General features: G+C 48.9%; 2 protein-coding genes and 1 long non-coding RNA gene across 5 annotated transcripts in view; 2 read left to right on the plus strand and 1 right to left on the minus strand.

Annotated features, from left to right (window-relative positions):
- Window positions 1-3,795: 3,795 nt before the first annotated feature.
- On the minus strand, window positions 3,796-7,487 carry NKX1-2 (NK1 homeobox 2). Its single transcript, XM_035330116.1, is given in 5 exon segments — window positions 3,796-4,349; window positions 5,257-5,497; window positions 5,500-5,595; window positions 5,597-5,786; window positions 7,438-7,487. Coding segments are annotated over 5 exon segments (1,131 nt in total).
- Window positions 7,488-8,321: 834 nt separating this feature from the next.
- The window catches only part of LHPP (phospholysine phosphohistidine inorganic pyrophosphate phosphatase), an 81,243-nt gene continuing 62,290 nt past the window's right edge, over window positions 8,322-27,274 (plus strand). For 2 of the 3 annotated variants that reach the window (XM_035330018.1, XM_035330017.1), the window contains exons 1-5: window positions 8,324-8,500; window positions 20,761-20,948; window positions 21,374-21,527; window positions 24,944-25,007; window positions 26,215-26,307. In XM_035330018.1, coding sequence (XP_035185909.1) covers window positions 8,355-8,500; window positions 20,761-20,948; window positions 21,374-21,527; window positions 24,944-25,007; window positions 26,215-26,307 — 645 coding nt within the window. In that variant the 5' untranslated portion in view covers window positions 8,324-8,354. Of the gene's footprint in view, window positions 8,501-20,760; window positions 20,949-21,373; window positions 21,528-24,943; window positions 25,008-26,214; window positions 26,308-27,274 lie in introns of all 3 variants that reach the window. The other variant, XM_035330019.1, reaches the window with a different exon arrangement.
- Window positions 12,009-13,379, plus strand: LOC118169069. Its single transcript, XR_004751906.1, has 2 exons — window positions 12,009-12,474; window positions 12,591-13,379. It is a non-coding gene; the product is annotated as an uncharacterized LOC118169069 (long non-coding RNA).

Genomic DNA, 27,274 nt, shown 5'->3' on the forward strand with positions numbered 1-27,274 from the left:
CGTCTGGTCTGGCCTGCGAGTTGTAAAGCTGCTGGAAATCAGACTTTGGTCTCGTGCGTGAGCAGTATGCGGGACCAAAGCAGCGCTGCTCCATCGGTCTTAGGTCACTTCACCACGTAGTGGGCCATGAGGCGTTTAACAGATCGGCTCTTCTACTTCGTGGGGCCTTTGATAAACACGCGGGTACCTTACCTTGCCTTTCATCGCCTCCCTGAACGTGCTGTACGACCAGCAGGCCGCGGGATCTGGGATGCTTTATGAAACACTTTTACAAAACACTTCCCACTGCGGATCTTCCTAGCGGGTGCCTTCAGCAGGGAGCGCAAGGAGTTAGCTCAGGCCAGCTGTAGCTCTGTGGGGCAGGGGATAAAGGCCACCAGGACAGCAGAAACCCAGGGTCCTGCTTCTCCTGGAAGGAAGCAGCAGAAGGCTGCTGGGCCCTTCGAAGGGCCGCCCCTGCCCGCCCTACGCAGCCCTGCGTGAAGTCAGAAAAAAATCCCCAGGGGGAATTTCAAATCTGGCCTCAGCTCGGGAACCTGTGTGTAGGTAGCTCATTGGTTACAATGCTTGTAATTTGCTCGTAGCTAACGATATGAGAGAGAGAGACGGGGAGGGAGGGAGGGAGGGAGGGAGGGAAGGGAGGGAGGGAAGGAGGAATGGAAGGAGAAGGGGAGGGAATGAAACTTTAATTTTCCCAAGTCTTCTATTACGCAATCAATACCGGCTTTCTGCACCAAAATGCTTGGTCACTAGATTTTATCTACCTAGATTTTATCTTTAGGTCCTCGGTACATTTAATTCTTATGACTTTTATTAATTTTAATCATTTCAATTTTAATAATTTAAGAATTCTGAATTCTTACGACCCTTAAACCCATCCGTATGAGTTGTTGTTGCTGTATTTTTTGACAAAAGTCCAGTTCAGCCGACATTTCCAACGTTCCCCTAGCTTTGACGCCGTGGTGCTCCCCGGTGCACTTCTTTCATTATTAGCTTAAATGAAGTTGATTTCCAAAGTTCTTTTGTGGGGCTTGGACCACCAGTATTTTTGCTGCCTGTGCAGATAGAAGGTACAAAGCACTTTTTTAATTATTTGGGGGGGGCAAATACAAACACCGTATGAGTTGTACTGCAAGGCTCCGCACAGGCTTTCCTCTTCTCTCCGGAGCATTTTAATTCAAAACCCTTTTAATTTGATACAGATGCAATTTTTTGCTGTTTACACGTGGGACTTTCTTGTGATTCCTTTTAGCCTCTACATCCAGCCGTGAGTAAAGTCAGTTTGTGCCTGTGCTTGAAACTATTTCACAACTCCGTATTCGGAACGGCTGGAGATAATGGATACTCAGTGGGGCATCTCCAAAGGCGTGCCTGGTGCGACCAGCATAATCCTGACAACGTGGTGCTTGGCGGCTATCGCTATTGCCAGGGCTGAATTTTGCATCACGGCAGTACCAAGTGGCCAGTTGCCACGTCTCCAACTGGAAGCCAGAGGTGCAGGAGGAGAGGAGGGGTGCGAGCAGCTCGGGTGCCCCTGCCCAGAAGAGCTTTGGTGGCCTGGGGTCGGCGCCACAAGGGCCGCGGTCCCGTTGCCGTGCCCCACTCTCCCAGTGCAGAGGTGCAGGTAATACAAAGTGGGAACCGGCATCGATATGCTCTGTGAAATTAATTGTAAAACTTTGCTTTGATCCGGATCAACGGAGATGACTGAACGGAGTGGTGGGAACGGCTGCCTTTTCCTGCACAGGAACCAGGCATTCGGATCGCCCACAAAGCTAACGGTGTCGTGCCAAAGACAAACCTGCTGGCAACCCACGGAGCCTTGGGAAGGTTTACGAACAGCAGGACTGCGCATCAGTTCATACTGGTAGCATTTTTATTTGTAAGGTTCTCTAGTTTCCCTACCACCTCCTCCTGTTAAGGAAGAAAACTCATTGTATGATGAATACCAGGGCTCGGGGCATTTCCCTCGGAGATTTCAGTACAGGTGACCAGCTGCTTGGTGCTCTGTCACGCCTCGCAGCGACAGCCCGGTGAACCCCTGAGCACAGCGATCAGCATCACAAGTAGAAGGCCGCCCAGAGGATTTAGGTCTGGTCACCCCTAACTCGTGGGAAGGAGCATGGACCAGAGGAGCTGCTGGACTGCAGGGCTTGGGCTCCTGCTGGAGGTCTGTTGGCCAGACACGGGCCGCCGGTGTTGCACCCCGACGCCTCGGCCGGCCGCGACTGCTGGATCATTGGCCGGCAAGCGGGCAGTGCCGGATGCGCGCTGCGCCGCCGTAATGACCCCGGCTTTTGCAACTCCAACTGAAGTCCAATTAGAGTTAAAAAGTTACCTGAACTAACCTGCAAGTAAGTACATTCCTACAGTAGTTATGCCTTCCAAAGTCACGACCTGAAGCAAACCTCAGGTTTCATTACTAGCAATCCATGTAATTGGGAAGACACCGGCTGCCTCCTCTTCGGGCTGGCAAGACGGCTGCGGCGACTTGGCTGTGCCGGCCCCAGGACCAGCTTTGTGGGGCTCCCGCCTCAGCCCCAAAAACTTTAGGGTGCTGCTGCTGGCAGGGGGTCCCAGGGAGCCCCTTTAGCCGCCCCACCCCAAGGAGCTGGGTGCCCGGACACACACCCACAGGGCAGACGCCGCTTCATCTGAGCACAATTAAAAACAAGTCAACGCGGAATAATTTAAAAAACAAACAAACAAACAAACAAACCTTTTTATTTAGACAAACACAAGAAGAGATGGATAGGATTTACGAGCTAAGATTTTTGGTTGGAGAGCCAATGTGTACCTTAAAGCATCGTGAGACCAAGGGGAAACACCCCGGAACGGCGTATTGCAATAATTCGTGAAACCGTGCGAGACGGAGTTTTTAAACCCAATTACTTCCCGGCCACTCAGGGAGGGATCAGCACCCAACCACAATTCCTTTTCATTCCGGTGCTTGTACCGATGAAGATGAAATATGATTTTCCTTCCTAAGAAATGTTCCGAAAAGGAAAAGAGAAAAAGCATGTGTTTCTCTGTTATGGAAAATAGGTCTCTGCATGCGGGAGATTCTGCGTTTTACTTATTTTCTACCACAAATGCCCCGTTTTAAAAGAAATGAATAACGTAATCATTTTCTCTGATTTATGTTTTCGTTTCTGCCTCATTTGGCGCTAACGCTGTTCTTACAAGAACACCCGTTCTCTGCGAGAGGAGCGATCTTTAGACGTCTCATCTAAACCCTTTGAAGTCAACGGGAATGGACTGAAAAGAAAGGCAGAGGGGCGACGCACATTAGCAGCAATCGGATACCTTCCCACTGACCCCGCAGATTTTGTGCTCCTCGCCCGCTGGCACGGAGCTGCGGTTCCCTACCCCTCCGGCCAAAAGGAAACCCCCTCCTCGGCAGGGTACCGAGTACACGGCTCACAGTTTTTAGGTCCAACGTGAGAAGTGGCGTAAAAACGTTGGGCACACGGGGCACCGCCGGGTCCACGGGCAACAGCTGAGGCTTGGGGCCGTCTTGGCTCGCTCGCATCCCCGGGAGCCGGATGGGAGGCAGCAGGGTCCCGGCGGTGGTGGCGAGCATCGCAGCTCCTGGGCGCTCCAGCTCAGACACATGTGCCAGCAAGCCACGCGGCGACGAGGAACGGTTTAAAAAGAAACTTGGAGAAGGCTCTGGAGGGAACCGGCACGTGGCTGGAGGCTCGCCAGCTCCATCCCAATGCCTCCAGGTGTATCGGGGACGTGCCCAGGAGCCCGGCAGCGGCGGCACCCCCGCGGTGCGGGCTGTAGGAGACCTCAGAGGTGCGGGCCGTAGAAGGGCCCGAGGTAGGCGGGCCCCAGGAAGGGGGCGAAGGGACCGGCGGCCAGCGGGAAGGGCGAAGCGGCCGGGAAGAGGAGCTCGGCGGCGGCGAAGGGGGGCAGAGTCCTGCCGGGGGTGGCGGCGGGGCGCGCCGGGGGGCTCGGGGGGCCGCGGGCGGTGGTGTTGGGGGGCGCTGGGGCGGCCGAGCCGTCGGGGGCCGGGTGCTGCTTCTTCCACTTGGTGCGGCGGTTCTGGAACCAGATCTTCACCTGCGTCTCGGTGAGGCTGAGCGACAGCGCCAGGTTGAGGCGCTCGCACACCGACAGGTACCGGGTGGCCCGGAATTTGTTCTCCAGGGCCACCAGCTGCTCGTAGGTGAAAGCCGTCCGGGCTCGCCGAGGTTTGGCGCAGCTCGGTTCGGCTCGGCGCCGCCGCCCGCCCCGAGGCGAGCCCGGTTCCTCCGGGGCTGCGGGACCGGGAGCGGGGCCGGGGGTCGTGCCGGCAGCTCCCGGACCCTCCTCGGCCGCTGCTTCGGCTCCGCTCTCCGCATCTGCGGGGAGATGGCGGAGCTCGTCAGGGGGGAGCGCCGGGGGTGGGCAGCCTCCCCTGCGCCCCCCCGACGGGACCCGGTGGGGACGGGCGATGCCTGGGGGTCTGGGGGGGGGGGGGGGGGGGGGGGGGGGGGGGTGGGGGGGCCGGGGCGGGCGCCCGTCCGGCGCCGTCTCTTCGGCTGGGGGGGGCGTGGGGAGAGGTGTGGGGATGGATTGCTTACCAATTAAAAGAGAAGTTATTAAAGTCCCCTTCTGAAGCGAAATAAATCCCCTCCCCGCTCTCCTCCTCCTCCTCCCCCCTCCCCATCTCCGTGCTAATGGAGTTTCAGATTTGCGAGGGCCGGATCGATAGATGTCATCTATTAAAGGTAAGTTTTAATCGAACAATATTAGGATCAGGCCGGGGGAAGGAGGTTTGAAGTGGGTACCTGCAAGCTGCGGGCGGGAGATAGGCGGGAGCCAGTAATAGGATATCGATCAATGGGAGCTGAGGCATCCTCCGCCGGGGACGGGCTGAGCAATCCCCGGGGGCCGGCAGGGACAGCGCGGGGGGATCGGGACGGGGACGGGGATCGGGACGGGGCTCGGGACCCCCCTCCCGGCCTGGGGAAAGGCTCGGGGGGCTGCGCTGCCCAGAACCCAGCAGCCGATTCGGGGCGGGGGCAGCCCCCGGGACGCCCTCTCCTCGCCTGGGGTGCAGCGGGCGGGGTGTCCCGGCTGGAACCGGCGGGGCCAGCGGGACCGGAGCTTGCTCCTTCCCATCGCGGGGACCCCAGACTCCCCCCAGTCCCCCGGCGCCTTCCCCACCCACCCCGCAGCGGGGCCGGGCTCGGGGGATGCTCGGCCCGTCCCCGCCACCTGCTCGCCCCGCCGGCGCCGCCGAGAGAAACTCGAGCGCGTTCCTACCATCCGCCTCTAGCTTATCCCAGCCGCTCCCGGGGCGAGCAGCGCCCGTTCCCACTTCAACTCTCGCCAAACTTTTCTCCTGCTCGCCCCCGCTCCCCGCGGCCGCCTGGTTTCGCCGGGTGAATTTCTGGGGATCCAGGATGTCTAAGATGGAGAAGGAGATCCTATGCGGGACGGGGGGCTCCTTGGCCCCGCCGTCCGGGCATTCCGGCATCCCCCGCACCGCTCCAGCCGGGGACCTGCGGGTTGGCAGCGCCGCCGCGGAGCAGCCGCGGAGCCGCCGCGGAGCCGCCGCCGCCTCCCGGAGCCGCCGGCGGGGCGCTGGAGGCTCGGAGCGAAAGCGGCGGGGAGGAGAAGCCGGGCGGAGGGGCCGGCGGCGGGGTGGGGGCAGAGGAGGGGGCAGCGCAGCCATTGGCACGCAGCCCCGCGCCCCCTCCCCGCCGCCGGCCGCGGGGAGCTCCGCGGGGGCGCAGCGAGCGCCGCCCTCCCCCCGCCGAGGGGCTCCGGGGGGAGCGGGGGGAGCCCCACGCCTGGGGACAGCCCCCCCGCGAGCCCCCGGGGGTCGTGGGAGGGATGGGGATAGGGGAGAGCCCCTCTGCTGGATGGCTCGGTTGAGGGTGTGAAGGTGATGTCTGGTCCCCGAGCGTCTGCGCTTTCCTGGGGTCAGCTCGGGGCTGCCTGGTTCGGGCTCTGGGCCCTAAATCCTGCAGTGCAGCCCTGGTGTGGGCAGGGAAACTGAGGCATACCCGCGCTGGGAGCGTGCCCTATTGCCTCTTATCCCTTAGCCAGGGTAAGACTGGCAGCAGCAGGTCAGGTCTCTCCATCCTGCTCCAGTCCCTGGACCTCGACCACTCCTGGTCACCCACATTTGTTAGGAACTTGCTGGCAATGTATTTCTGTACTTCTGCGGCTTTCCAGGGGGACGCCGTTCCATCTCCTTAGCATTTCTGCTTTTTGTTGGCGCTGTGAATCAGGGTGAGGTGTGGGCAAGGGCATTGTTCAGCATGGGAAGGGAGTGCTCCTTCTGTCTGTCCGTCTGTCTGTGGGAACGTGCTGCTTCTCCTGCTTTTACTCGAGGAGATGAAGCTTGTGGCCCTTCTCTTTGAAGGTGTCTCAGTTTCAGCTCCCTGAAATGAATGTGTCCGCCGGTCTTCAAAGGGGTGCTGTCAGTTAGTTCCGAGGTAAAACTAAGGTGTAGCTCAATGGGAACGGGTGATGCAGAATGGGAATAAAGAGAGCAGAACTCGGCTTTCTATCTGTCACTGCAAAGGAATAGGAATTAGGATAATGGGGAGCTGGAGGAGGAGATGAAGATGTGCAGGGAGATGCGACTGCAATTAGCTACTCTGGTCAATCACATGGTGGCAGCATCCAAGGACCCATTCAGCGCTGGCTTTGGCATGGGACAGCACACAGATTTAGAAGAGAAGGGATCTCTGTCCCGGGGAGTTCACCCGGTGAAGCTGCACACCGCTAGAGCTTAGTTCTGGGGATGCATCCTGCATGAAAATGAAGCCGGTGGGGAGCTGGAAAGCATTCTGCTGTGTGCTGGCAGAGCGGTGGTTGTGCATTCAGCGCTACCTGAGGTGCAGAAGGAGAGGGAAGGGGTGGAGAACAGTTAGTTTCTGGACAGCATACCTCATAAAGGACATCAAATAAAGAAAATGGGTCTGAAATCTTAATGTGTATCCTGATCATGTAACTGAAACAAGATTCTTTTTGTTTGCCGCAGTGCTAGTTTCAAAGTACGTGGAAAAATCATAGGTATTGTGATATGGTAAATAGGTGTGTGGCTCACTTTGTTTTAAGGATGCTTGTTAGCCTTTGAGGCACTGGAAATTTTTCTTGTTTGGAAGGAAAAAAAATCATCCGATCTGTGAAGGACTACAAATATTTCTGTTTGAGCTATTGCTACTGCAAGAGCTTAGAAGGTAAATTGTAGTGTTGGGATTAATTTGTGAGCTAGCAGACATCTTCTTCAAATATCATCAGGTTAACACGTGCATAGAGGCTGACCTACAAACATACATGCCCATGGAAAGGCACACAGAAAAAGCACACGTTCATGGATTGGCTTTAGCAGTCTGTTTGAAGTTGGTCTGTTTTCCAGCTCGGGCATTAAAATTCAGGCTGAGTGCTGTCTTTAAATTGCTTTGATGCTAGGTGGGTTTCAACCCTGACCTGTCCTGACGGCAAGTGATGGCTGTAACAAGCTGCGGATCAATATTCATAGCGGGTGTCCTGGACTGATAACACTATCCAAGACAATGTTCACTATCAGCGTAGACAGCTGAGATATTGCACTATTAGTGATGTTGTTTTAAATAACCTGATCCATTTCTGGGTCTATTTAATGAATTTCACAGTTTAGATATTATCTTTAAGGAGAAGCCAAAGGCTATTCCAGACGCGGTGATGCAAATCAATGCTGCCAAGGCTCCCCTGCTCTTCTTAAAACAAAGTGGGCTGTAATTCCAGCACAGCTCCTGATGTATTCCGCGAGCCACGGCGCGCTGTTGATGGTATTAGCAATAAGGCGGCATTCGGACCTTATCAAGGGAGAAAACAGTGTTGTCTGCAAAGCTGGAACACCGCTGATAGGATCTTATCCGTGACGGGAAAACAGAGGCGATCGGTTCGGTTCTGTTCACGACAAGACCATTTGTTTCTCTTGGTGTTCCTGCGGGGCACGGGGCACACGTGAGGCGGCACCACTGGGGTGGTCAGAGCACTGATCGTGCTTTGGCCATGGGGACCTGGCCTTGTGGGGCTTTGGGGGCCGGTTGGGTGCCCTGGGGACCGACTTCGTTTGGTGTTGGACGTGGGGGGGCTCTGAGGCGCTCAGCCACAGCCCTCGGGGGGCTCACCCCGCGCCTCCCTCTGGAAGGGGAGCTCTGCCAGGGGATGCTCGGGCCTTGCCGCCACTTCTCCGCAGACAGACCCGGGGCAAAGCCCAGGATGCCCCCAGGAAGGCCTGAGACGCCTCCAAAGCCACCAAAAACGCATCAGAAGCCACCAAACCGGGCTCCACCACGGGGACTCCATTGCCCACCGGCCCCCGGGGCGGGCTGAGGCGGGGCCAAGATGGCGGCGCCAAGATGGCGGGCCAAGATGGCGGCGCCAAGATGGCGGCCTGGGCTCGGGGGGTGCGGGGGCTGCTGCTGGACATCAGCGGGGTGCTCTACGACAGCGGCGGCGGCGGCGGCGGGGTGCCCATCGCCGGCTCGGCGGAGGCGGTGCGGAAGTAAGCGGAGCCCTGCCGGGCCGGCCACGGGCCGTGCGGGGAGCTGCGGGACGGGGGAAGCGGGTTCTGAGCGCCGCGGGGCCCGGCGGGGCTGCGGCAGCGTGAGGCGAGCTCCGCGCCCGGCGCCGCCGGGGGAGTGCTCGGAGAGCCGGCCCTAAAGCACCGCTGCACGGCCCGGGGCCGGTAAGTGGGCTTTTAACGCTAAACAGCGTTAAGTGTTAACCGTATGATTGGCAAGAGCCTCTAAGGCTCGTGTCCTCTGGGACCGCCTTGCACCAATACACCTGTGAGGAGCGCTTGGTCCAGCGGGAGAAGGAACAGGAGCAAATGTTGAAATCATTAAAAACACTCACATGAGTCTAGTAGAGCATGTCCCTAAACGCTGGCGGAACTGAGATGGAAAAGTCTGAACTGAAAAAGACCTACATGCATTGCTAATGCAAGAAGTCTTTGCGGCTTTTTCAATTAGACCCCTGTTCACGTTCCTTGAAATACACGTAGCAGGCGCGTGCAGCGCAAATGGACAAATCTCCTGTTTTCTTCTGCACGGTCAGATTTCGCAGCACTGCCAGGAAGCAGCGTTTGAGGCACGTTTACGGTTTGTCGAGGCTCCGCAGCCCCGCTGTGGGGTCCGCTGGCACCAGCAGCCTCGGAGGGAGCCGCGGTGTCGGGAAGGCTGGCGGGTGAGCAGGGAAGTCGGTGACGCTAGGAAGGGGAAAAAGTTGCTTTTATAAAGACCTAGTATTAGAATCCTGTGCTTTGTGGGTTTTCCATGAGTTGCTTCTGTCTCCGTTCCTCAGTGTGCTCTGTACACAACATCACAGCGTGGTTTCTGTCCTCGTGCTTTTCTGTAGCTGGGCTACAGGTTCTGGATTCGGAATAGACCCTAGAAGAAAAAGGTGGCAGTAAAATAAAAGCTTTTGTTTCCCATGAAGCATGGAGCAGCCTGTTTGCTGACTGTAAAGAGGCAGGTGCTTCTGGGCGAGACCTCTACCAGGGTTAAACATCCCTGGTCTCCCTTCTCATCTCGCTCAAATCCTCCCGATGACATTATTTCCGTGCAGGGGCTGTGCCAGCAGCCTGCCCGTGAAGGAGCTCCTGCTCCCCATCGTGCCTCATAAGACATCCTATCGCCCTCCCTGTGACAGCACTCAGTCGTGTCTCGTTGAGTGGCACTTTCTGATTATTTTGCTGGGCTCCTGGGTGCTGCGGTGGTTCCCCTCCGCAGGAGGAAGAATTGGATCCCAAAGCTTGCTGTCACACAACAAGCGTCCCGTGCACAGGCAGCAAGCTGCCGTGGGCTTGAGTCACCCATGTGGGAGGTTGTGGCTGCTCACAGCGTGGTCGAAGCTGTGTGTTCAGCAACACCTGCTGGGGCACACGTGCCCGCAACCCTTCAGTAAGGGCGCCAGAGCCACGGATGAATTTTGCTTTATTTTCTTCGTCATCTGCAGCATCCTTTGTCTTGCAGAGAAGCTGCTTGGTTCCTTCTGCCAGAAGCTTTCTGCGTGCCTGCGACAAAATGATTTTGTTGCCCTGTGGCTCGTTGCCCCCTTGGTGAAATGGGGGTTTTATTTCTTTGTTTCTTTAGACTGTGAGCGCTTTGGGGGCCTCTCTCTTGGGCTGAGTTTGTGCAGCGCTTAGCACAGGCCAGCCCTGATCGTAGCTGAGGCATTCAGGCATGGCCGTAACAAACATAAATAACAACAGCCATATCATTACTGTCTGCAGGCAGATCATTTCTTTATAAACCAGGACGTACTTAATAATATCTGTATCACAGATCCCCAGATGTTTTTGACATATTGTTTGTTTCTCCTGGGTTTTTAAACTTTATTTTTGGTCAGGTTGCAGACTGTTATTTGCTAACTGTCACTGCATTTGCTGAAACTTCCCATATGGAGGCAACATAAACTGCAATTTAACTCAGGGCAATGCCAGAAATGCGCTGTTGAAACAACAGGAAAGCTCTGGCCTTGGGCTAAATGCGAGATATTAATGGCTTTCTCGTGAAATACTGGAAACGTCTAGTGCTTTTAGGGGGTTCTGCATCTCAGCAGCTAATTCGACCCGTCTGCCCGCCTGATGTAGCCGGGACTTCAGGGCACCTTCGAGGAGGGCTCTGAGATGCTGGGAGAGCTGCGATTGTTTGGGCAGGGTTTGGTGAGCAGGGATGGGGACAGCACAGTGCCCTTGTGCAGCACTGTGCCACCGTCCCGCCTGGTGCTGCAGGTCCAAGCACAGGGATTATTTCTTGGGGAGACTGCTGGGAACGGGGTGGTTACGCATCTTTGGGCTTCTAGAAGTTTTGAATCAATGAGAGGTCCCATCTCTGGGACAACACGAGTGAGTACTGAAAAGTGCCAGGAAAGGGGAAAAGAAAGGTGTATTTTGTTCGGGTCTTTCGTTGTAAGTGGTTCAGAGTAATCATTTTCCTTGGGTAAAGTCAAGCAGCCTTATTTATCTGCCTATTAGGTTGCTAATTGTTCTAGCTCGCACCATTTAAAATCTTTAGTTGCTCATTATCCCATTACCAGTTGATCATTGCTATTTGTGTCTGCGTCATGGTACAGCTCGGTGGTTTCGTGCAAATGGATCAAACCTAAAAGTGGCTCTCTTTTAATTAATGCATTTTTGTATCAAGTAGAAAGTCATAAATGCAGATAGCTAGGAAGCTTATAACTAATTCAGATCGATAGGATCTTTTGTGAAGAGAGAGATCTACAATTTCTTAGTGCATATCTGTTCTAATTGTCTGGTATAACTCTTCAAAACCACTTTGATAATTCGCACAATGGATATGGACTCTGATAAACTGACGGCAGACCTGTTGCCTTCAGATTGTCTTCCCGCATCATCTCCCGCACCATTACAGCAATTAGCTTCGTGTAACAACGTATACCATGCACCAGTAAAAAACATAGGTAAATACTTTGATTTGCTTTGGCTTCATAGGACTGTAGTCATTTCAGCTCTTCTAAAACTATATTTGCTGCGTTATTTTTCTTGTTTTCTGCCAAATTCTGCCATGCAGGATTTTCAGTTAGCATTTGAGAAAGTAGCAGTGTAATTTTTGCCGGGAGAATTTGGTCTGCTTTATATTTAGGATGGCTGCAGGCGGTCGCTTCTCTCGTTTGTTTTTGTTTTTAGCTAGCAGTACAGTCAGATGGAGCGGAACGATCACGAAAGAAACTGATGGGCTCTGAAACGCCCTGACCAAGATGTCATTCAGTAATACCATCTGTACCTTGGAGATCCCCTGAAGGAATAGGTTAGTAATCACTGTCCAAGTTGGTATTACTTGTGAAAACCAGGAGTGCTTCGTTTCTCACTAATGTACCTGCATCTCTGATAATTTTTACCCACGAAATACTTTAGGATTCAACATACACTGGAAGGGAGTTGGTGAATCAGAGGCCGAAAGGATGGATGAGCCATAGAAGGATTTGTTGTACGAAGCAGATGTCCTTCTGCTCTTAAGCAGCACTACACTGGATCCAGATCCTCCTGAATACCTGGCCAAACCATGGCAGATATGCACCCTTGTGGCTAAGGACATTAGCACCAGAGTTTTAACCCAGAACCCAGGGTATCAGAAATGCCGTTAAACTCTCTAGGGACTGCTGCTGTTAATTTTGAGTGGGGAAAATGGAGTCGTAGGGGACTAGGAAATTCAAAAAATTGCTTGATAAGATAAATTGGCCCTTTAAAACCTCCAACCCACAGCATTTCCTGATTGTTTAGCTTGCTGTGGCATACACTTGTTATTTATTTTTTATTTTTTAATCCTTGTAAGAGTTGAATAAAGCACGTCTCTTCTGAGCGTGTGCGGATGGCAGGCAGACACCGCGGTGGTGTTTGTGGCAGATGAGAGAGCCCATCGGTGACTTAAAGACTTTGTTGGAGCCAGCCTTAACAGAGCCTCCGTGCCGCGCTCTTGTTGTCTTAATTGATTTACGCAGCATTGACATGAGGTGAGCTATTCGCTTTTTATCTCCCAAATAGTAGGGAGCTGGTCTCTTACAAGACAGAAGGTGGTTAAACAGCCATAAAAGCAGCCCAGCCTGAGCTCTGTTATTTGCATTTACAGCCGTGTGCTGATAGCGTGCCCATTAGCATATCCATATGAAAAGCACGCAGTGGTTGGACATTTACAACATCCTGTTGTTCGGCCAGGATTGTGCATCTGCCAGCACAGCCTTCCACCGGGTCTTGAAAAGAGCAGCGGAAATCTCGAGCCCAGGGAGGCTGTGGAGCAGCTGGACAGCCGTGTTAAAACGAGGTACCTGGAGAGGCGAACAAGGCGAAGATTGTGAGGAGAACAAGCGGAACGGGGACTGTAAAGCAATTCAGCGTGCGGGGGTTCGGGTGGGACAGTTGTGGGCTTACAAAGAGCCATCTGAAGGATGTGTGGGACCAGGAGTAAGAAATCTTTGTTGCAACAGAAGCTAACCCGAGCATGGCTCAGCGTGCTGCAGACGTGCAAAGTTTCCATGTTTGCTACACACCAGCAGCAAAGGAGTCCTAGAAAGAGGCGTTCAGATAAACTGTACAAACTCGGGGGTAAATATCCATTCACTTGTCTTTACGCTTAATTCTGTTAGATTTATCCACGGATCCCAAAGGAGGCTGAGTGTTATCTCCTGCCCTTCCTAGATGAAGCCGCAGACACACCAAAGGATGAAGAAGTTCTGTGTAGCCATGCAGCTGTTCACTGGCAGAGCCAGAAGCAGAGCCAGGAACGGATCCTCAGTGGCTGTAAAGTTGTTTGTAGCTGCACAGCAGTCTGTGGCCCCGGGTTTCTTAGAGCACTGGACTTGCCTAGGGATTTTCTTCCCTAAACAGCAGTGTTCATTATTATTTTAAAAATATCTGTCCCTGAAGATGTAGATACTCCAAGCGAGTGCTGCCTGTGGAAATTGCATGAATAAGTGCTTGCACTTTTGGAGTTTAAACATCATTAACCTCTAGGGCCTTCAGCTATTTACTGTCCATCAGCACAATTACGTGGCATACAAATATTTACCAATAAAGAATAATAGAAGATATTACTGTGATACCCACTGAGTAACGGCACTTGTTCTTCTACCACCTCGTATAAATACCAATTAATCCTGGACTGGATAAGCAGCCCTTTGCCTCGCTCTGTGCTTTAGAACTTGAGATTTGTCTCAGTTCCCCACTGCCGTATTACTTGATTTATTCATTTTTTTCCCTGTCTTTTATGTTTGGTGAACTCAGTCTGAAGTCTTAAGAATCCAGCCCAGTTCTTTGCATATCCTCACCAATCTCACCATTACTTTGGCCTAAAGGTCTTCATTAAAACTGCACGCTGTCTTTGCAGGTGACGAGCTGGAAGGGGTAGTTCTTAGCTCTGCTGCTGCTTCCAAGTGCAGTGAAAGGTGCAAAAGCCAGCTGAGAATTCGCGGGTATCAAAGGAAGATCAGCTGTGTTTTGCTTGCCTTGGGGCAGCTTATACCTGCATGAGTTTGTATCATTAGCAGTGGATCACTTCCAGATTAAAATCACACTAAATTAGCTGGAATGCAGTTTGCTCTTTGAACTATTGCCATGGAATAGTGTGGTACTTTCTAAAGTAGTGTGCAGAGCACGTGAAAATGAATTCTTTCTTGATTAAAAAAAAAAATAGGCTAAATGAAACCTTTTGACAATCACATTTTTTTTTTCAGACATAGGATCAGGTATTTACCAACAGATGATATTTGTATACAGAGTAAAAGTATGATGAAGATAGCTTGGTTTTGACTGAGCTTTTATTGAAATAATTAGCGGTTTCAGAGGCAAAATAATTGCTTTTGGCAAAGAATTAAAGCTACTGGAGTATGATTAATATCCACAAAAGTGTTTTGCTTACTGCAGATAAATGTATTCCAGACCTGTTCATGCAATCTGAACCCCCAAAAACTCTGATTTTTTTTTTCCTCACAACTCCAAAGTGGAAAATTACGAAGTATTTTAAGTCTACAGTTTTTTTTTGTTACAAGATTGTGTAGGTATGGTGCAATAACCAGTCAGCCACTGCAAGATGGCATGGAAGCCCTCATGCAGTGCCTGCAGTGTGGTTGAAATCTGGGTCTGCTGGTTAGAATACTTGAAGCTAATTTGTTAATCTGCAGCAGTTAAATGCATCTTGTATGCATTTGCTTATATTTCGCTCTGTGCTTCCTTCCTACAGATTCCCTTCAAATTATTTCTGAATTCTAATTTCACTTATTTCTAGATTTCGCTGTTGTGGCATATTATTGTGCCCCATCAGTGCCCTGTTCAGGCAGGGGGAATATGATTTATAGCATCAAGTAACTCGTTCACTAATTCTGGTGTCCAGCTGCAGTTCTGTGCATCAAAAAAGGCAGCCCTGGTAGAGAGTTTTGGACAAGATGGACTTTGAGTCTGCTGTGACATGGGAATTTCAGTACCTCTTTCTACTTTTGCAAGATTAGTATTATTTAAATACCTAAATAAAGGTGTCAGTAGGCTTTTCAATTTTACGTCGAATACCAATTCAACGGTTTAATTTTTTTTTTTATCAAGCAGTGTCTCTAAGTGGAGTTTCCTGAGACCTTAGTTTTTGCCTCTTTTCTTTTGGCTTCTTCTGATTAATCAGCCTTTATTCCTGTTCAGAGGTAATGCCCTTCTATTTCTTAATCCCTTTTACATCCCTCGTTTGGGCTCCCTCCAAATTATCTACTTTATATAGAGAGGTGAGCCACATGGGTCTGGGGAGGAAATTGTGCTCGTAAGGTGGCAGATGTAGAGATGTGCTTCAGACACAGAAATGCAAGGGGAGCTAGGCCAAAAATGCAATGCGTAAGGATTTGTAAGGCCAGCCTTGCTGTATGGAGCAGAAAGGTGCAGCATCAGAGATCGGGAGTTTTAATGACCTTGGCTATACCAGGCACCAATGGTGTTCTTTCTAAATGAGTCCTTCCGTATGATTCAGTGATTAAAATCTAATCAAATGCTGCCAGTAGGAATGGTCAACAAGTTGGCCTTAACCTATCTTCTCCAAAATGTTCCTTTTTTCACTTGCGTGGGGTTTGCAGGCACTTGCTTCTGGAGTCTTTCTGCAGCTGCCTGCTCATCTCTAATCTCTCATGTTTATAGACAGTCCTTAGCTGATACATAGCTATCAATTCGCCTGCGTCTGAATCCAAACTGCTCATCTTTGAATCTTATTTTTACCCCTACCTGAATACTTAGCCTCTCCAGTTATCCAGCACTGATTTTTTCCATGCCTGTTTCTGAGTTTGCTTTCCTTTGGTAAGTTGTTACTTCACACGCCAAGTGGGCCCACCAAGGAAAGAAAAAAACACCACGTTGCCTGCTGGTCGGCAGTGTTTGAAGGTGTGGAAGATTTTGATACCTCCCTTTGTCCTGACTGCTCACCATTTTGTAGTCCCAATGAGTTTTTATCAACATTTATGCAGATTGTTGAGGTCTAGCACTCATGTATTTTTGCAAAACTCAATTCATTACTTCATTATGGTTTTTAGAAAGGGGAGATTGCTTTAAAAAACGATATTGTTCAGGAGGTTTCCCAACTTTGCAACTAAAACAGAAAATTCCCTGGACAGGAGATGTACCTGTAGCACCAGCACCCTGGCCCTTGCGGAGGGCATTCCTGCACGAGTTCTGGTTTTAGTTTGTTGCTTGTTCTCAAGCAGCTACCTGGTGGTGGTGTTTTCCCTTGTGTCTGGGATGGTGTTAGTGTGACAAGTTCACACGGAAGAACACGGGTATTTGTGCATGCAAGAAGTTGAAGAGCACCAGCGCTCAGTACGCGTTCTTTTCTCTCAAACTAAAAAACCTCAGAAGAACTGCAGGCAAGACAGAAAGCCATTTCCTGAAACTGTGCAACCTGCGCTCCTCCCAGCCCGTTGTACAACACCAAATCCAGTTGCCAGGCTCGGGCTGCTGCCTCGTGCAGGACGTGGCCCTCTGCCACCCTGCCCGTGTGCACAGGAGCCTGCCGGCTGCCACCCAGCCCTCCTGGTGGGACAAACCCTGGCTGCGACACAGGGCGGGTGGTCAGCGAGGGGATGTCTGAAGTTTAGCCTCACGCCACGTCCTTAGCTTCTTCTGCCGTTTGCAGGACAACGTGAATTTAAGGAGTGATGGCTTTCAGTCTGGATCCTAGGGCCGTTTCTCTTCCTGCTGGTGTCACAACCTCTGCGTTGTCTAAAAGAACGGCTTTTGTGTTTTATATGCCCAAAGTCTGCCCATAAAGGTTGGCAAGGGCAGTTGGTTGTCTGCACAAGGTCAGCCAGGATGTCTAATAATTGTCCTAACACTTTACCTGTTATGGAACAATAATGAGAGTTTTTTCATTATTTTCGGGTGAGTGAACCTGGCAGATGCTGACAGCCAGCAGATGTGTAAAGTTCGAGGTGATTTGTAAGGGACCGGCTCATCTGACGCACGGTAATTGCACTGTGGGACATTGTCACTCAGCGTCTTGTCCCGCTCCGGCAGGATGAGGTAAAGGTCAGTTCAAAGAGCTGGCGAGGCACGAGGGATGGTGCCGGGCTGAAATTAAAAACCTCATCTCAGTATCTCCTACCTCCGTGCCCTCAATGCGTGCCTGGCGCTGAGCGGGAGCCCCCAGCTCCAGATTTAGGGATCGTGTGGGCGACCAAAGGGTTGCTTTGGTATGGAGCGGGCTTAAATCCCTCCTGTGGCGAGGCTTAGGAGGACGTCTCCTTAGCCACCTGTTGGGGTTTTAGTTCTGCCCGTTTACGATTTGGGGCCTGGAAGTTCTGTGGGCTGCTTTGCTCAGCCCCCGTGCGGCCTTGTGCCCGCTCTGCTCGTGGGAGCGGTGCCATGACGGGCACACGGGGCCTGCCCAGCGGCACCGGCATGTCCACGGGCCTCAGGAGCACGGGGTGAAGCACTGCCGTGTAGGTGCTCGGCTTGTGCCCTGATCACGTTTGATTTCTGGGGCTTCTGGGACCTGTGCCGTGGCGGTGAGGGATGGAGCCAGCTGAAGGCCGCATTGACTGGGTTCACAGAGCATGCCGGCCATACTGCAGTGGTGCTGCTGCTAACTGTAATGCGGCGGGTCTGGGCAGAATCTCTCTTAGGTACTTCACCTGCTGTTGTCTCATTCCTCTGTACTTGCAGGTACCTACTTAGCAAGTAAGGCATCACATCACAGACTTGTACTTTTCTCCCAGCTTCCCCGCACCTGCTAGCACTAGGCGTTGCAGTAACCTCCTCATCTGTGCCTTACACCGTGCACACCGGTTGCTGCTCAGAAGCTCAGGGCTTGCTGTGAAGAACTGACTTTGCTTTGCAAGGCGTCTCATCTCTGCCAGACAGACCTTCAGGCTGTCCCTTTCAGCTTAGCAAAGCCTGGCCATGAAAACTGAAGGAGAGTTTCGCTATAAACATGAGTGGATCCAGGATTTCCCCCACGCAGAGCTGTCGCTCTGAGCTCTCCCTGTTTCTTTAAGCTCCGAGTTAATGGTTGATTGCTGACAGGGATGGCCTGCAGGCTGTGGTCACGGTCCGTGTGCTGAGCACTGAGGGGTGGACTGGTCCCGGCGTGTGTGTAATCGTGCAGTTACCAGCGGGTGCAACTGTTGTGTAAGGATTTGGCTAAAAGCTAGCAGAGGCTTTTTTTTTTTTTTTTTTTTTTTTGGTTTTTTTTTGTTTTGTTTTGTTTTGTTTTGTTTTGTTTTTAGAGATTCCAACTTTGAAAGCACAGGTGAGTTTTCATTGAGAAGGTATTTTTGTAGAAATAACTCTTCTTTGTAGAGTAAGGAGCTTTTGTTGGTTTTCTTTTGTTTAGTGTTCCAGGGTACTATTCAGAGTTGTTTTTGTGTTTCAGCCAAAGAACAACTTTCTGACCAACTTGGCTGAACTTTTTCTAGACCTGACTTGGTATGACTAATTCACTGAGCTCATTTGTTGAGGTGGTGATTGCTGGTGGTCACTAAGGCTTGAAGCAGGGAAATGTTCAACTGCTTCCACTTTGGACATGCATTTCAGAAGTGTAACTGTGGTTTTCATCTAAAATTCTGAACAGGGAGTTAAATTATAGTAGTATAGGCAAACCCAGTCTTTGCTTTCACCAAGCTGACGTGTGAGGGCACATTTATTTGTCTGTGCAACTCGGCGGTTAGTGTTGTTCCTGAAGTCATTTAATTGACCTTTGAGAAGAGAGAGAATAGATCCTTCTTCAACAAATGTCTGTTTCCAGACAGTCATGAATCATGGGATTTGTTTCCCAAGAGCGTGGAGATAGGCTTTGCCTATAGAATAAGATTTTTTTTAACCACAGCACACTTTGTTAAAGTTTATGTATCCAAATTACATTGCTTTGCTTTTTAACTACAGCTGAAACCGTGTTTTGAATAACAGATGTGGAATGCTGTCATCTCACTGTCACACCGATTGTTCATTGTTCTGAGAAGGTCACATCATAATTCATTAACAATAATTATTCCCTGGGTACACCCTGCACTTCTTCACTCAATTGCTTCATTAACTTGTGAGCGAATCTCACATTCACTGCTCCAATCAATGAAGATATATTTATAACGTACAAGTGGATGCTATTAGTTACAATATATTAACTGCCTAATTTAAAATAGAAAAGCTATCTTTATGAAGGGCAATTAACCACTAAGTGTAATTGATAATTCACATACCTATGATTAGGAAAGACAAATAATAAGAAAGAAATGAATCACCTGTGTTACTGAAGAAGACATTGGCATGCAGTTTTAATGAGCACAGGGGACTCTCTGGGTCAGGACTGGATTTCTAAGAATTTTTTGATAGAAAGTTCTTCGTTGGATGTGTTATCTCAAGGCGATTTTGGTGTTTATGTCAACGTGTTGGGATCCTCTTCCCTAGAAAAGGAACCCACACGTTTTCTTGTCTTGAGAATCAATGCAGGGGGTTTCCTAGTAGAAAACATTTTTTCATCCTAACAAAGAAATGTAGTAATATTTTAGTAGGAATTTACAAGCCTCTGTACCTATTCACACTAAAACTAACAAATGTTAGGCAAAGCACTGAGATACGTTTTAAAGGTCTCTGTTTTGTCACAACCACATTGAAATACAACGGTTCTCCAAAAGGCAGACAACTCATCTTCGGAGCAGAGGCCTCATGACATCCCCAGTGGCTCACTGCAGCTCAGTCATTAGCTTGGCACTGTGAAGTGATCCTGGCACAATGCAGCGAAGAATGGTTAGAAATAACGTTTTGTTTCCTGTATGATGCTAACTAGATGAAGTAGTTAAATTTTCTTCCGTAGGCGTTGAAGCACTGCGCCGTGCACGCTGTTAGCACCCTTGTTCGCAGGGGGGGAAGCAAAACTGCTGAGGCAGAGGCCTTGCATGAGATCACAGAGCACTGATCCACAGGAGGGGTGTCCTTGGCTCTGGGCACCTCAGGCTGTGTTTTCTTTCCTTCCTGGAGAAGTCAAAAATATTTATCTGTAAACATTTCTTAATAAATCAATGGAAGTGCACTATTTTTCAGGATTACTCAACAAATAGCAGCACAGGTGTTTTGTGAGAGATGGCATGATAAATGTGACTGAAGCCATCCCTGTGTTGATAAAAGCATCATTCTTGTAGCACCATGCAACTACCTGGCCTCTTACTTGGAGTCTGCAGAAGTGCAGAACTGCCGTTACATCTCACATAAACACTGATCCACTGCAGCAGACGACCAGTAAGTGGACAGGTGGAAATCCCAGTTACAGTGCTCATAGCCAGTGGCATTGCTCCAGCTACTCTACTCGTGGTTGTGCAGTTCGTGTGTGTGCATCCATGGACTGGTCTAACGCTAACTGGATTTGGGGAGTTCTGGTAGGGAGTTCTAGAGAATTCCAAGAAAGGCAGTTACACGTTTAGGGCAGGGGCTCTGCACGTGGAACTTGTAGTACTCCAATGTATTTTAGGGATGCCTTGGTCATGGTAAGGATGACAGAGCACTGGACACAGGTTGCCCAGAGAGGCTGTGGACTCTCCTTCTCTGGAGATATCCAAAACCTGCCTGGATGCACTGTGCAGTGCGCTGTAGGTGTGATCTTGCTTGGCAGGGGGTTGGGCCAGATGAGCTCCAGAGGTCCCTTCCAATCCGGTGCATTCTGTGCTCCTGTTCTGGCATTTCATAGTTGCATTTTTATTGTAATTAATCATGTTAGATGTGGGATAGCAAAGCTGATACTCCCACCTCCTTGTCTATGTGCAGTTAACCCCTCTGTTGCTTTTACACAACAGGATCAAAGCATCTGGTCTAAAGCTGCGGTTCTGCACTAACGAAACACAAGCGACCCGAGAGAAGTTTGTGAAGAAGCTCCAGGGACTGGGCTTTGACATCTCCGTGGCTGAAGTCACTGCCCCAGCACCAGCAGCCTGCCGCCTCTTGAAGGAGCGTGGACTGAGGCCACACTTGCTCGTGCATGATGGTGGGACAACACTGCAGGAGGCACTGGGGCTTGGGTGGGGACAACCTAGAGAGATGTGGGGAGTTGTCTGAAGGGTTTTCTTTTTTGAACAGTAAATAATAGGGAGGTAAAGAGCAAACTTTCCTGCGCACAGACTAGCCCCAAGTGAGTACGTTGCTGTGCCCCAGGTGTAGATGCCTGAGTGTAATGAGCCACTTAGGAGTGGGTGCTCAGGCAAGGGTGGGAAATGGTTTTCACCTCTTCATTGAGGTGAACATCAGGATCTGGTCAGGAGGAGAAGGGGGCTGAAGAAAAGTTGATTTAGACTTGGCTTTATTTATTTATTTATTTATTTAATTAGTGTTTCAAGCACTGAGTGAAACACAAATCTAGGAGTTCTGATGGGACATGTAACGGTAAGGGATTTGTGTTTTCTTTTTCTTTAGATCTTGTCCCTGAATTTGCTGAGATTGATAAAACAAACCCAAACTGCGTGGTTGTTGGGGATGCAGCAGAAAACTTCTCCTATGCAAACGTTAATGAAGCTTTCCGAGTTCTGATCGGATTGGAGAAGCCTGTGTTGATCTCCCTTGGAAGGGGGTGAGTTGAGCACTGCTTGTTTCTTTCTCTAGCCTTTGTGTTTTTAAATTTCACCCAGTACCTTGGTACGTCATTGAAGCCAGATGGTGGTGCGGGCATTCACACTGCCAACTTTTAAGCAGTTAGTCAGTGTGTTTAGACCTGATCTGCCCAGGTAGCTGTCAGTGAAAGATCCTCAGCGGATAGGTAGTTCAGTCATCAAATTTGGCCTCCTGTCCCAAGTCACTTATTTGTAGACCTTCCAGGGTTGTAAGGAGAAACTCAGGTGGTTATGCTGAGTTAGGTTTCTAAAAGTAGGTGGTATCCCAGCGCTCACTGGGATGAGTTCCATTTCAGCCCTGCGCAGATACAAGTTTGCAGAGAGCACTAGAAATCACTCGGTGTGCTGTGCTGAATCCTGCAGTGACTTAGGAAGTGCCTGTAGGTCTCTGGTCTGTTGCATGGGGCATCCCTTGAAGTTCAGCAGCTGATGGCCATTTTTCTGCAGTCGGTACAGAGTGAGCAGTTGTGTGGGAACTTTTTTTTCAGAAGATGAGAATTGTAGCTGCTGCCGTGAGGAGGAATTGCAGCAGCCTTTAGAGAACCTGGAGACACCCTGTTGTATGAGTACAACAAATTCTAGCCTCCCATCCTTCAAAGTCAGCATTGAAGAGCGAGCTAGACCTCAGTGAAACAATCCACATGTTTGCAGGTGGTGGTGGGAGGGGCAAGTAGCAGTAGTTTTGTAAGCCACTAGGAAGAGAACCTTTTTCTTAAGATCACTCTGGATGCTCTGGATTACTGATGTAGTTTATCCTTCCTGTACCCCGAAGTTACTCATGGTGAGGAGGATCAGGTGGTCCAGAAAACTCTCTATCAGTCAGCAGTGAGCCTGAATTCCTCTTTGGGTTCAAATCCTGCGCCACACAGAGCAGTTTATAGCAGTTGAGATGTGATGTACTGGATGTGGCTGTGTGGTGGAAATGGCTCCGTGCTATTGGAATTGTACTTAAAGGTGCTGTCCCTGAAAGCTGGCAATAGTGCCCTACAGATCGATTTGCATATATGGAAACATTGTGCATAAGGGAGCCGTTTCCTGCGGGTGGCTTGAGAGTTGCTGTACATAAAAATAAGAAGCCGGGAGAATTTTAATCCGCTAACATGGAAACTCTGTCATTTTATGAAATTAGCTGCAGTGCACAAACTCCACCCAAACTGTCGTACAGATGGGGGGTGTCTGGCTGTGAGCAGAGTTTGGGGGCTCAGAAGACCTAAGGGGAGAGCCCGAGGATGTGCTGAGAAATGGCTAGGCTGGTGTGCATGAGGAAGACCTGCAGAAGTCTGTCTGCTTTTGCAGCTGTCAAATTGGTTGTTTTGATAGCTTGAATATACAGAGATATTTTTGGTTCATACCCTGAACATCAAAGGTAAATTTTGAGCACCTGTTTTCATAGGCAGGGAAAGTCCAGTCAGGGGATTTGGATGTTTTAGTAAAAACAATTCAGTTGGATGTATTCTGGGATTTTAAACAGGTGGTTACTCATGGCAGTGCTGAACAATGACAAATCCCAACAGCCTTGGAGGGGTTATTCTTATCTGTTGACCAGTGTATGGGCTTAAAAAAAGAATACACGTGTTTAGTTTGAGGAAACCGTAATGACTTTTTTTTTCAGTGGTTCAATAGGCCATAATGGGCATGAAAGCCCTTCTTAGTCTGTGGATTATTGATCCAGCAGGGTGGAATTTAACAGCGGGGAGGAGCAGTTAAATCCAATGTGTTTCCATGCCTCACGCTTGCACGCTCTGATCCTGTAACATGGGGAAAAAATCTTTACAATTCTTTGGATAGAAGGATAAGGAGAAAATGATAAGAGCCAACAACATAATAGCTAATGTACGTAAAACAACCAAGTTATTACTGTCTTTCAAGGATAAATAAAAAATAAACCTTTGTTTAAGATTGGCAGCGTGAGCAATGTAAAAATGCCTTCGTACCCCACGCACATACAAATATTTATTCCATCATTCATTGATGTAGACAGTTCTAAAGCAGTATTATTTTTTTAATGGATTATTTCTTTTTAATGGGAAATAACCTATGGTTGGACTTCCTGAGCTCAGTTTTCATTGTGAACATCCTGTTTTACGCTCAGTCCTTTAGATACCATAAACATGAGTTCTGCAGAAATGGCTGAAGACGTTTTCAGGCTTGAAGAACAGAGATTATAAACTGGATTATTTATCAGTTTATAGCTGAGAAGCATCACTGATGCCAAGGGCCATAGGAGAGACCAAAAAAAAACCACACAAAACCAAAACAAGACAAAAAAACCACAAGCCAGTTTCATTTTTCACGTATGGAAAGAGTGTAATTGGTAGGACCTTAACAACACGTCTACCTTGAGCAAGCAGGCTGATTTCGGTTGAAGTTTTAGTTCATTCTATGGAAAACGAAAGTGTCAGAGTCACTGAAGCAGAATGCCCTCCTCCTGAAAATGGAGTGATTTACATTTAGCATCTGTTTTGGGCTGAGAGTGGGAATTGGCTTTGTAATTTCTTCTGTCATGCCACTGTCAGAAAATTAAGCTGTTTACGCTAGACTATAGAAGGTTAATGGCTGTTCTAGCAAAGGTCAAGTGGTCATTTTAAAGGGAAGCTGTGCTGAATAATCGAAAATGGCAGAAGGATAAGGCATAAAATCTTAACTGACTGCTCATCCCACATTTTTCTTCTCTGTCATACAGAAACCTGTCTTTGCTCTGATAAGGACAGCTTGGAAGACCTGTGTTAACGTGATTTGCTAGTCCAGAAAAACACCAAAAAGATAGTAACTAATTTGGGAACTTCATGGCAATAGGAACAGTTTTAGAAGGAGCAAAACTTAGCTTTGAGGGCTTTTCTTAGTCCTGATAGTAAAGAGAGCTTAAATCGTTCTCTGGTTTTCCTCGTGTGGGAGGTTTGTGACAAGCTGTGGTGGTCGCCTGCCTGGGGTCTCCCTCCAGATTTACTGGAGGAGGTGTTAAAGCTCTTGGTTGGTGCCAGCCCTTGTGTAGCATCTGCCAAAGGGTCTCTCACTGATCAAAGGAAGAGCGATGTAACTACTGGACTTTAAGAGAAACCAGAACTCTGTGCAGTAGGAAATGGGCCAAATTCAGCCCTAATCCAAGCTAGAGGAAATCCCTTTGAATGAGTAGAATTATGTCCTGGATGCCAGGTGGATACCTGCTCTGAAATCTTTTCCCCAGCGCTGCACAGTACTTAGCCTGTCCTTTACTTAATTCCTGGTGCTAAATTAAGGCTTCAGAGTTTCTGATGACTTGACTTTTCATTGCAGCCATATGGACATCTATATAGGCACAGAAATAATAAAATTACTTTCTTTGTATTTAACTGCCAACACTTTCATTTCATTGGAACTTTATCACTTTCATTTCCAGACGCTACTATAAAGAAACTGATGGCCTGAAACTTGATGTTGGAGCATATATGAAGGCATTAGAGGTATTTTATAGCTTGCTTTATGCTTACTCGCTCTGTGCACCTTGTTAAAGAGTAACTGGTATAAATATGGGTCGTCTTCTGTAATTACTCACCTTGGTAGAGGAAGTTTCCACAGATTGAAACTCATTTGCTTCATTCTAAAGATGGACGGATTTGTATTATTCACTTTTTCTGTATTTAAAACGGGAACTTTTACCCTCAGGGTACCTTTATTGGAAGTGAGGCCCTTGAAAGAAGTCAGAAAAGAAAAAACACAGTATATTGTCTGCAAGATGTCCAAGAAAAACTGTTTATGTTTGGCACAGCGTTTAACACAGCTCTTGCCCTTAACAGTTTACAGCGTAAACCCCTTATTCAGCAAGATTCTTATGTGTAGTCCTGTTTTTAAGCCTGATTAAGCCTGTGCATAACTGGAACCCAATAGATAAGCCAGCCTAAGGGTGAGAGAATGAGAGAATCATTATCCTTCTTTTATAGGCTTGCAGAGAGATTTTAAAAAAGTAAATACTGAGTGAATTCAGAGAAGGAAGCAAAGTAGGGGAGTATACAAGCACAGAAGATAGTGGATATAACGTGTGCTTGCAGTACGTTCATTTGGATCCGTGTGATTTTTTGGAGGGAGTTTTTGCCTTCTGTGTAAGGTCAGACTTCTTGTTGTCTAAGAACAAGCTACAGACACGTCGTTTATTCAAGTTTTTCAGCACAGTGCTGATATTGTAATGGTTCAAGTGAAGTTGAAAAGCCTTATTTATTGCAGGAGAATAAGGCTTTTCAACTTCACTTGAACCATTAAAATTATGCAGGAGTATTGAATAAACTCCCACATCTTTTAAGGCCAATACTCACTACTCCAATACTTCTGATTATTTAATGTGAAGGATATTGCTTGTTTCTGTAAGAGTGACGCTCTTACAAAAACGAGGGATACTGGAACTGACTAGGAAGACTGCTGCCGTGATGGAGAATGAAACAGATTTGTAACTTGAGATGTTTCAGGCTGACTTTCTCTTCTGACAGAGAGCGTTGAACCCTCCCATTATCCAAACTATCAGATAGCTATCTTCATCTGCTAATCCATTGTGTTATTTAAGGGCAGAAATCAATAATCACATACTTCTTATACAATTGACTGGAGATACGGAGTTGAACAAATCCTTTTCTGATCTATATAGCATTATTTGTCTCTTTTTTTTTTTTTTTTTTCCAGTATGCTTGTGATGTTGAAGCTGAGGTAGTGGGAAAACCAGCAAAAGCATTTTTCGAGTCAGCCCTAGCAGAAATGGGAGTTCCGCCACAGCAGGTAATGTTGCTGATGCCACGACTGTTGGCTGTGTCACGTAGTTACATCCCCTACACTGGTTTGCTGTCTTTGACAGAAAGTTACAGAAAAGGTTGAGGGGAGTGTGGCCTTGAGGACATGGTAAACTCTGGGTGGAAATACGCTGAGTCTGGGAAAAAAAAAGTTTGTCGTACATGGTAGAGAGAAATACTTACATTCAGGATCTTTCTATGAATTATTAAAAAAAATCTGAAAGATTGCTTTGGAGGGGAAGAAGAATGTTTTACCCATTCTATCAAATAACATGAAGGACTGAGAGGATAAATGGTAGCAGGTTGGGGTCTGTTGAATATTTTCTGCCTTGCGTGTACTTCCTACCCTCCCGGAAGGCATGGTATTATTTTTCCTCAGAACTTCTTTGCTGTCCTGAGGTTTCTTTTTCATAGAATCATCCTGTTTCCCTTTTCATTCTCTTCTGTTTCTGCTTTGACTTGTACCATCTGCATCTTTACCTCCTTTAGAGTTTTCCATCCTCCTTTCCCTAATGTAGTTTCTCTGTTTACTTGGGTTCTTGTGATGAGCCTTCTTATTCACCTCTGTTCTGAACCGTTCAGAAGCACGTGAACTTCTATTGAGAATTCCTTTATTTGGAGCCTAAGGAAACCGGCACAAAGGAGTAAAGGTCAGATTTCCCAAGGAATTAAGGAAGGTGGTGTGCTTCACAATGTAACAGGTGCCATGAGGGCTGCAGCCTGGTGGAATGGCAGCTAAAATGTTACTTCCTTTGGTGAAACACTTGCTGCTACTTTTTTCTTTTTTTTTTAATTAGTACAGTTCCTAAAGGGGGAAAGACAGAAGTAGCAGAAGCACTGGATGACCCCAAAACTCTTCTCATGTTACTGGTTTCATCAGGCTTTCCAAAAACACACTGAGTGTGTGATGCTCCCTGCTTACTTCGCCCGGCCCCCTTTTTTTTTTCCTCCCTGCA

Source organism: Oxyura jamaicensis, chromosome 6, assembly GCF_011077185.1.
Source record: "Oxyura jamaicensis isolate SHBP4307 breed ruddy duck chromosome 6, BPBGC_Ojam_1.0, whole genome shotgun sequence".
Taxonomy (NCBI): Eukaryota; Metazoa; Chordata; class Aves; order Anseriformes; family Anatidae; genus Oxyura; species Oxyura jamaicensis.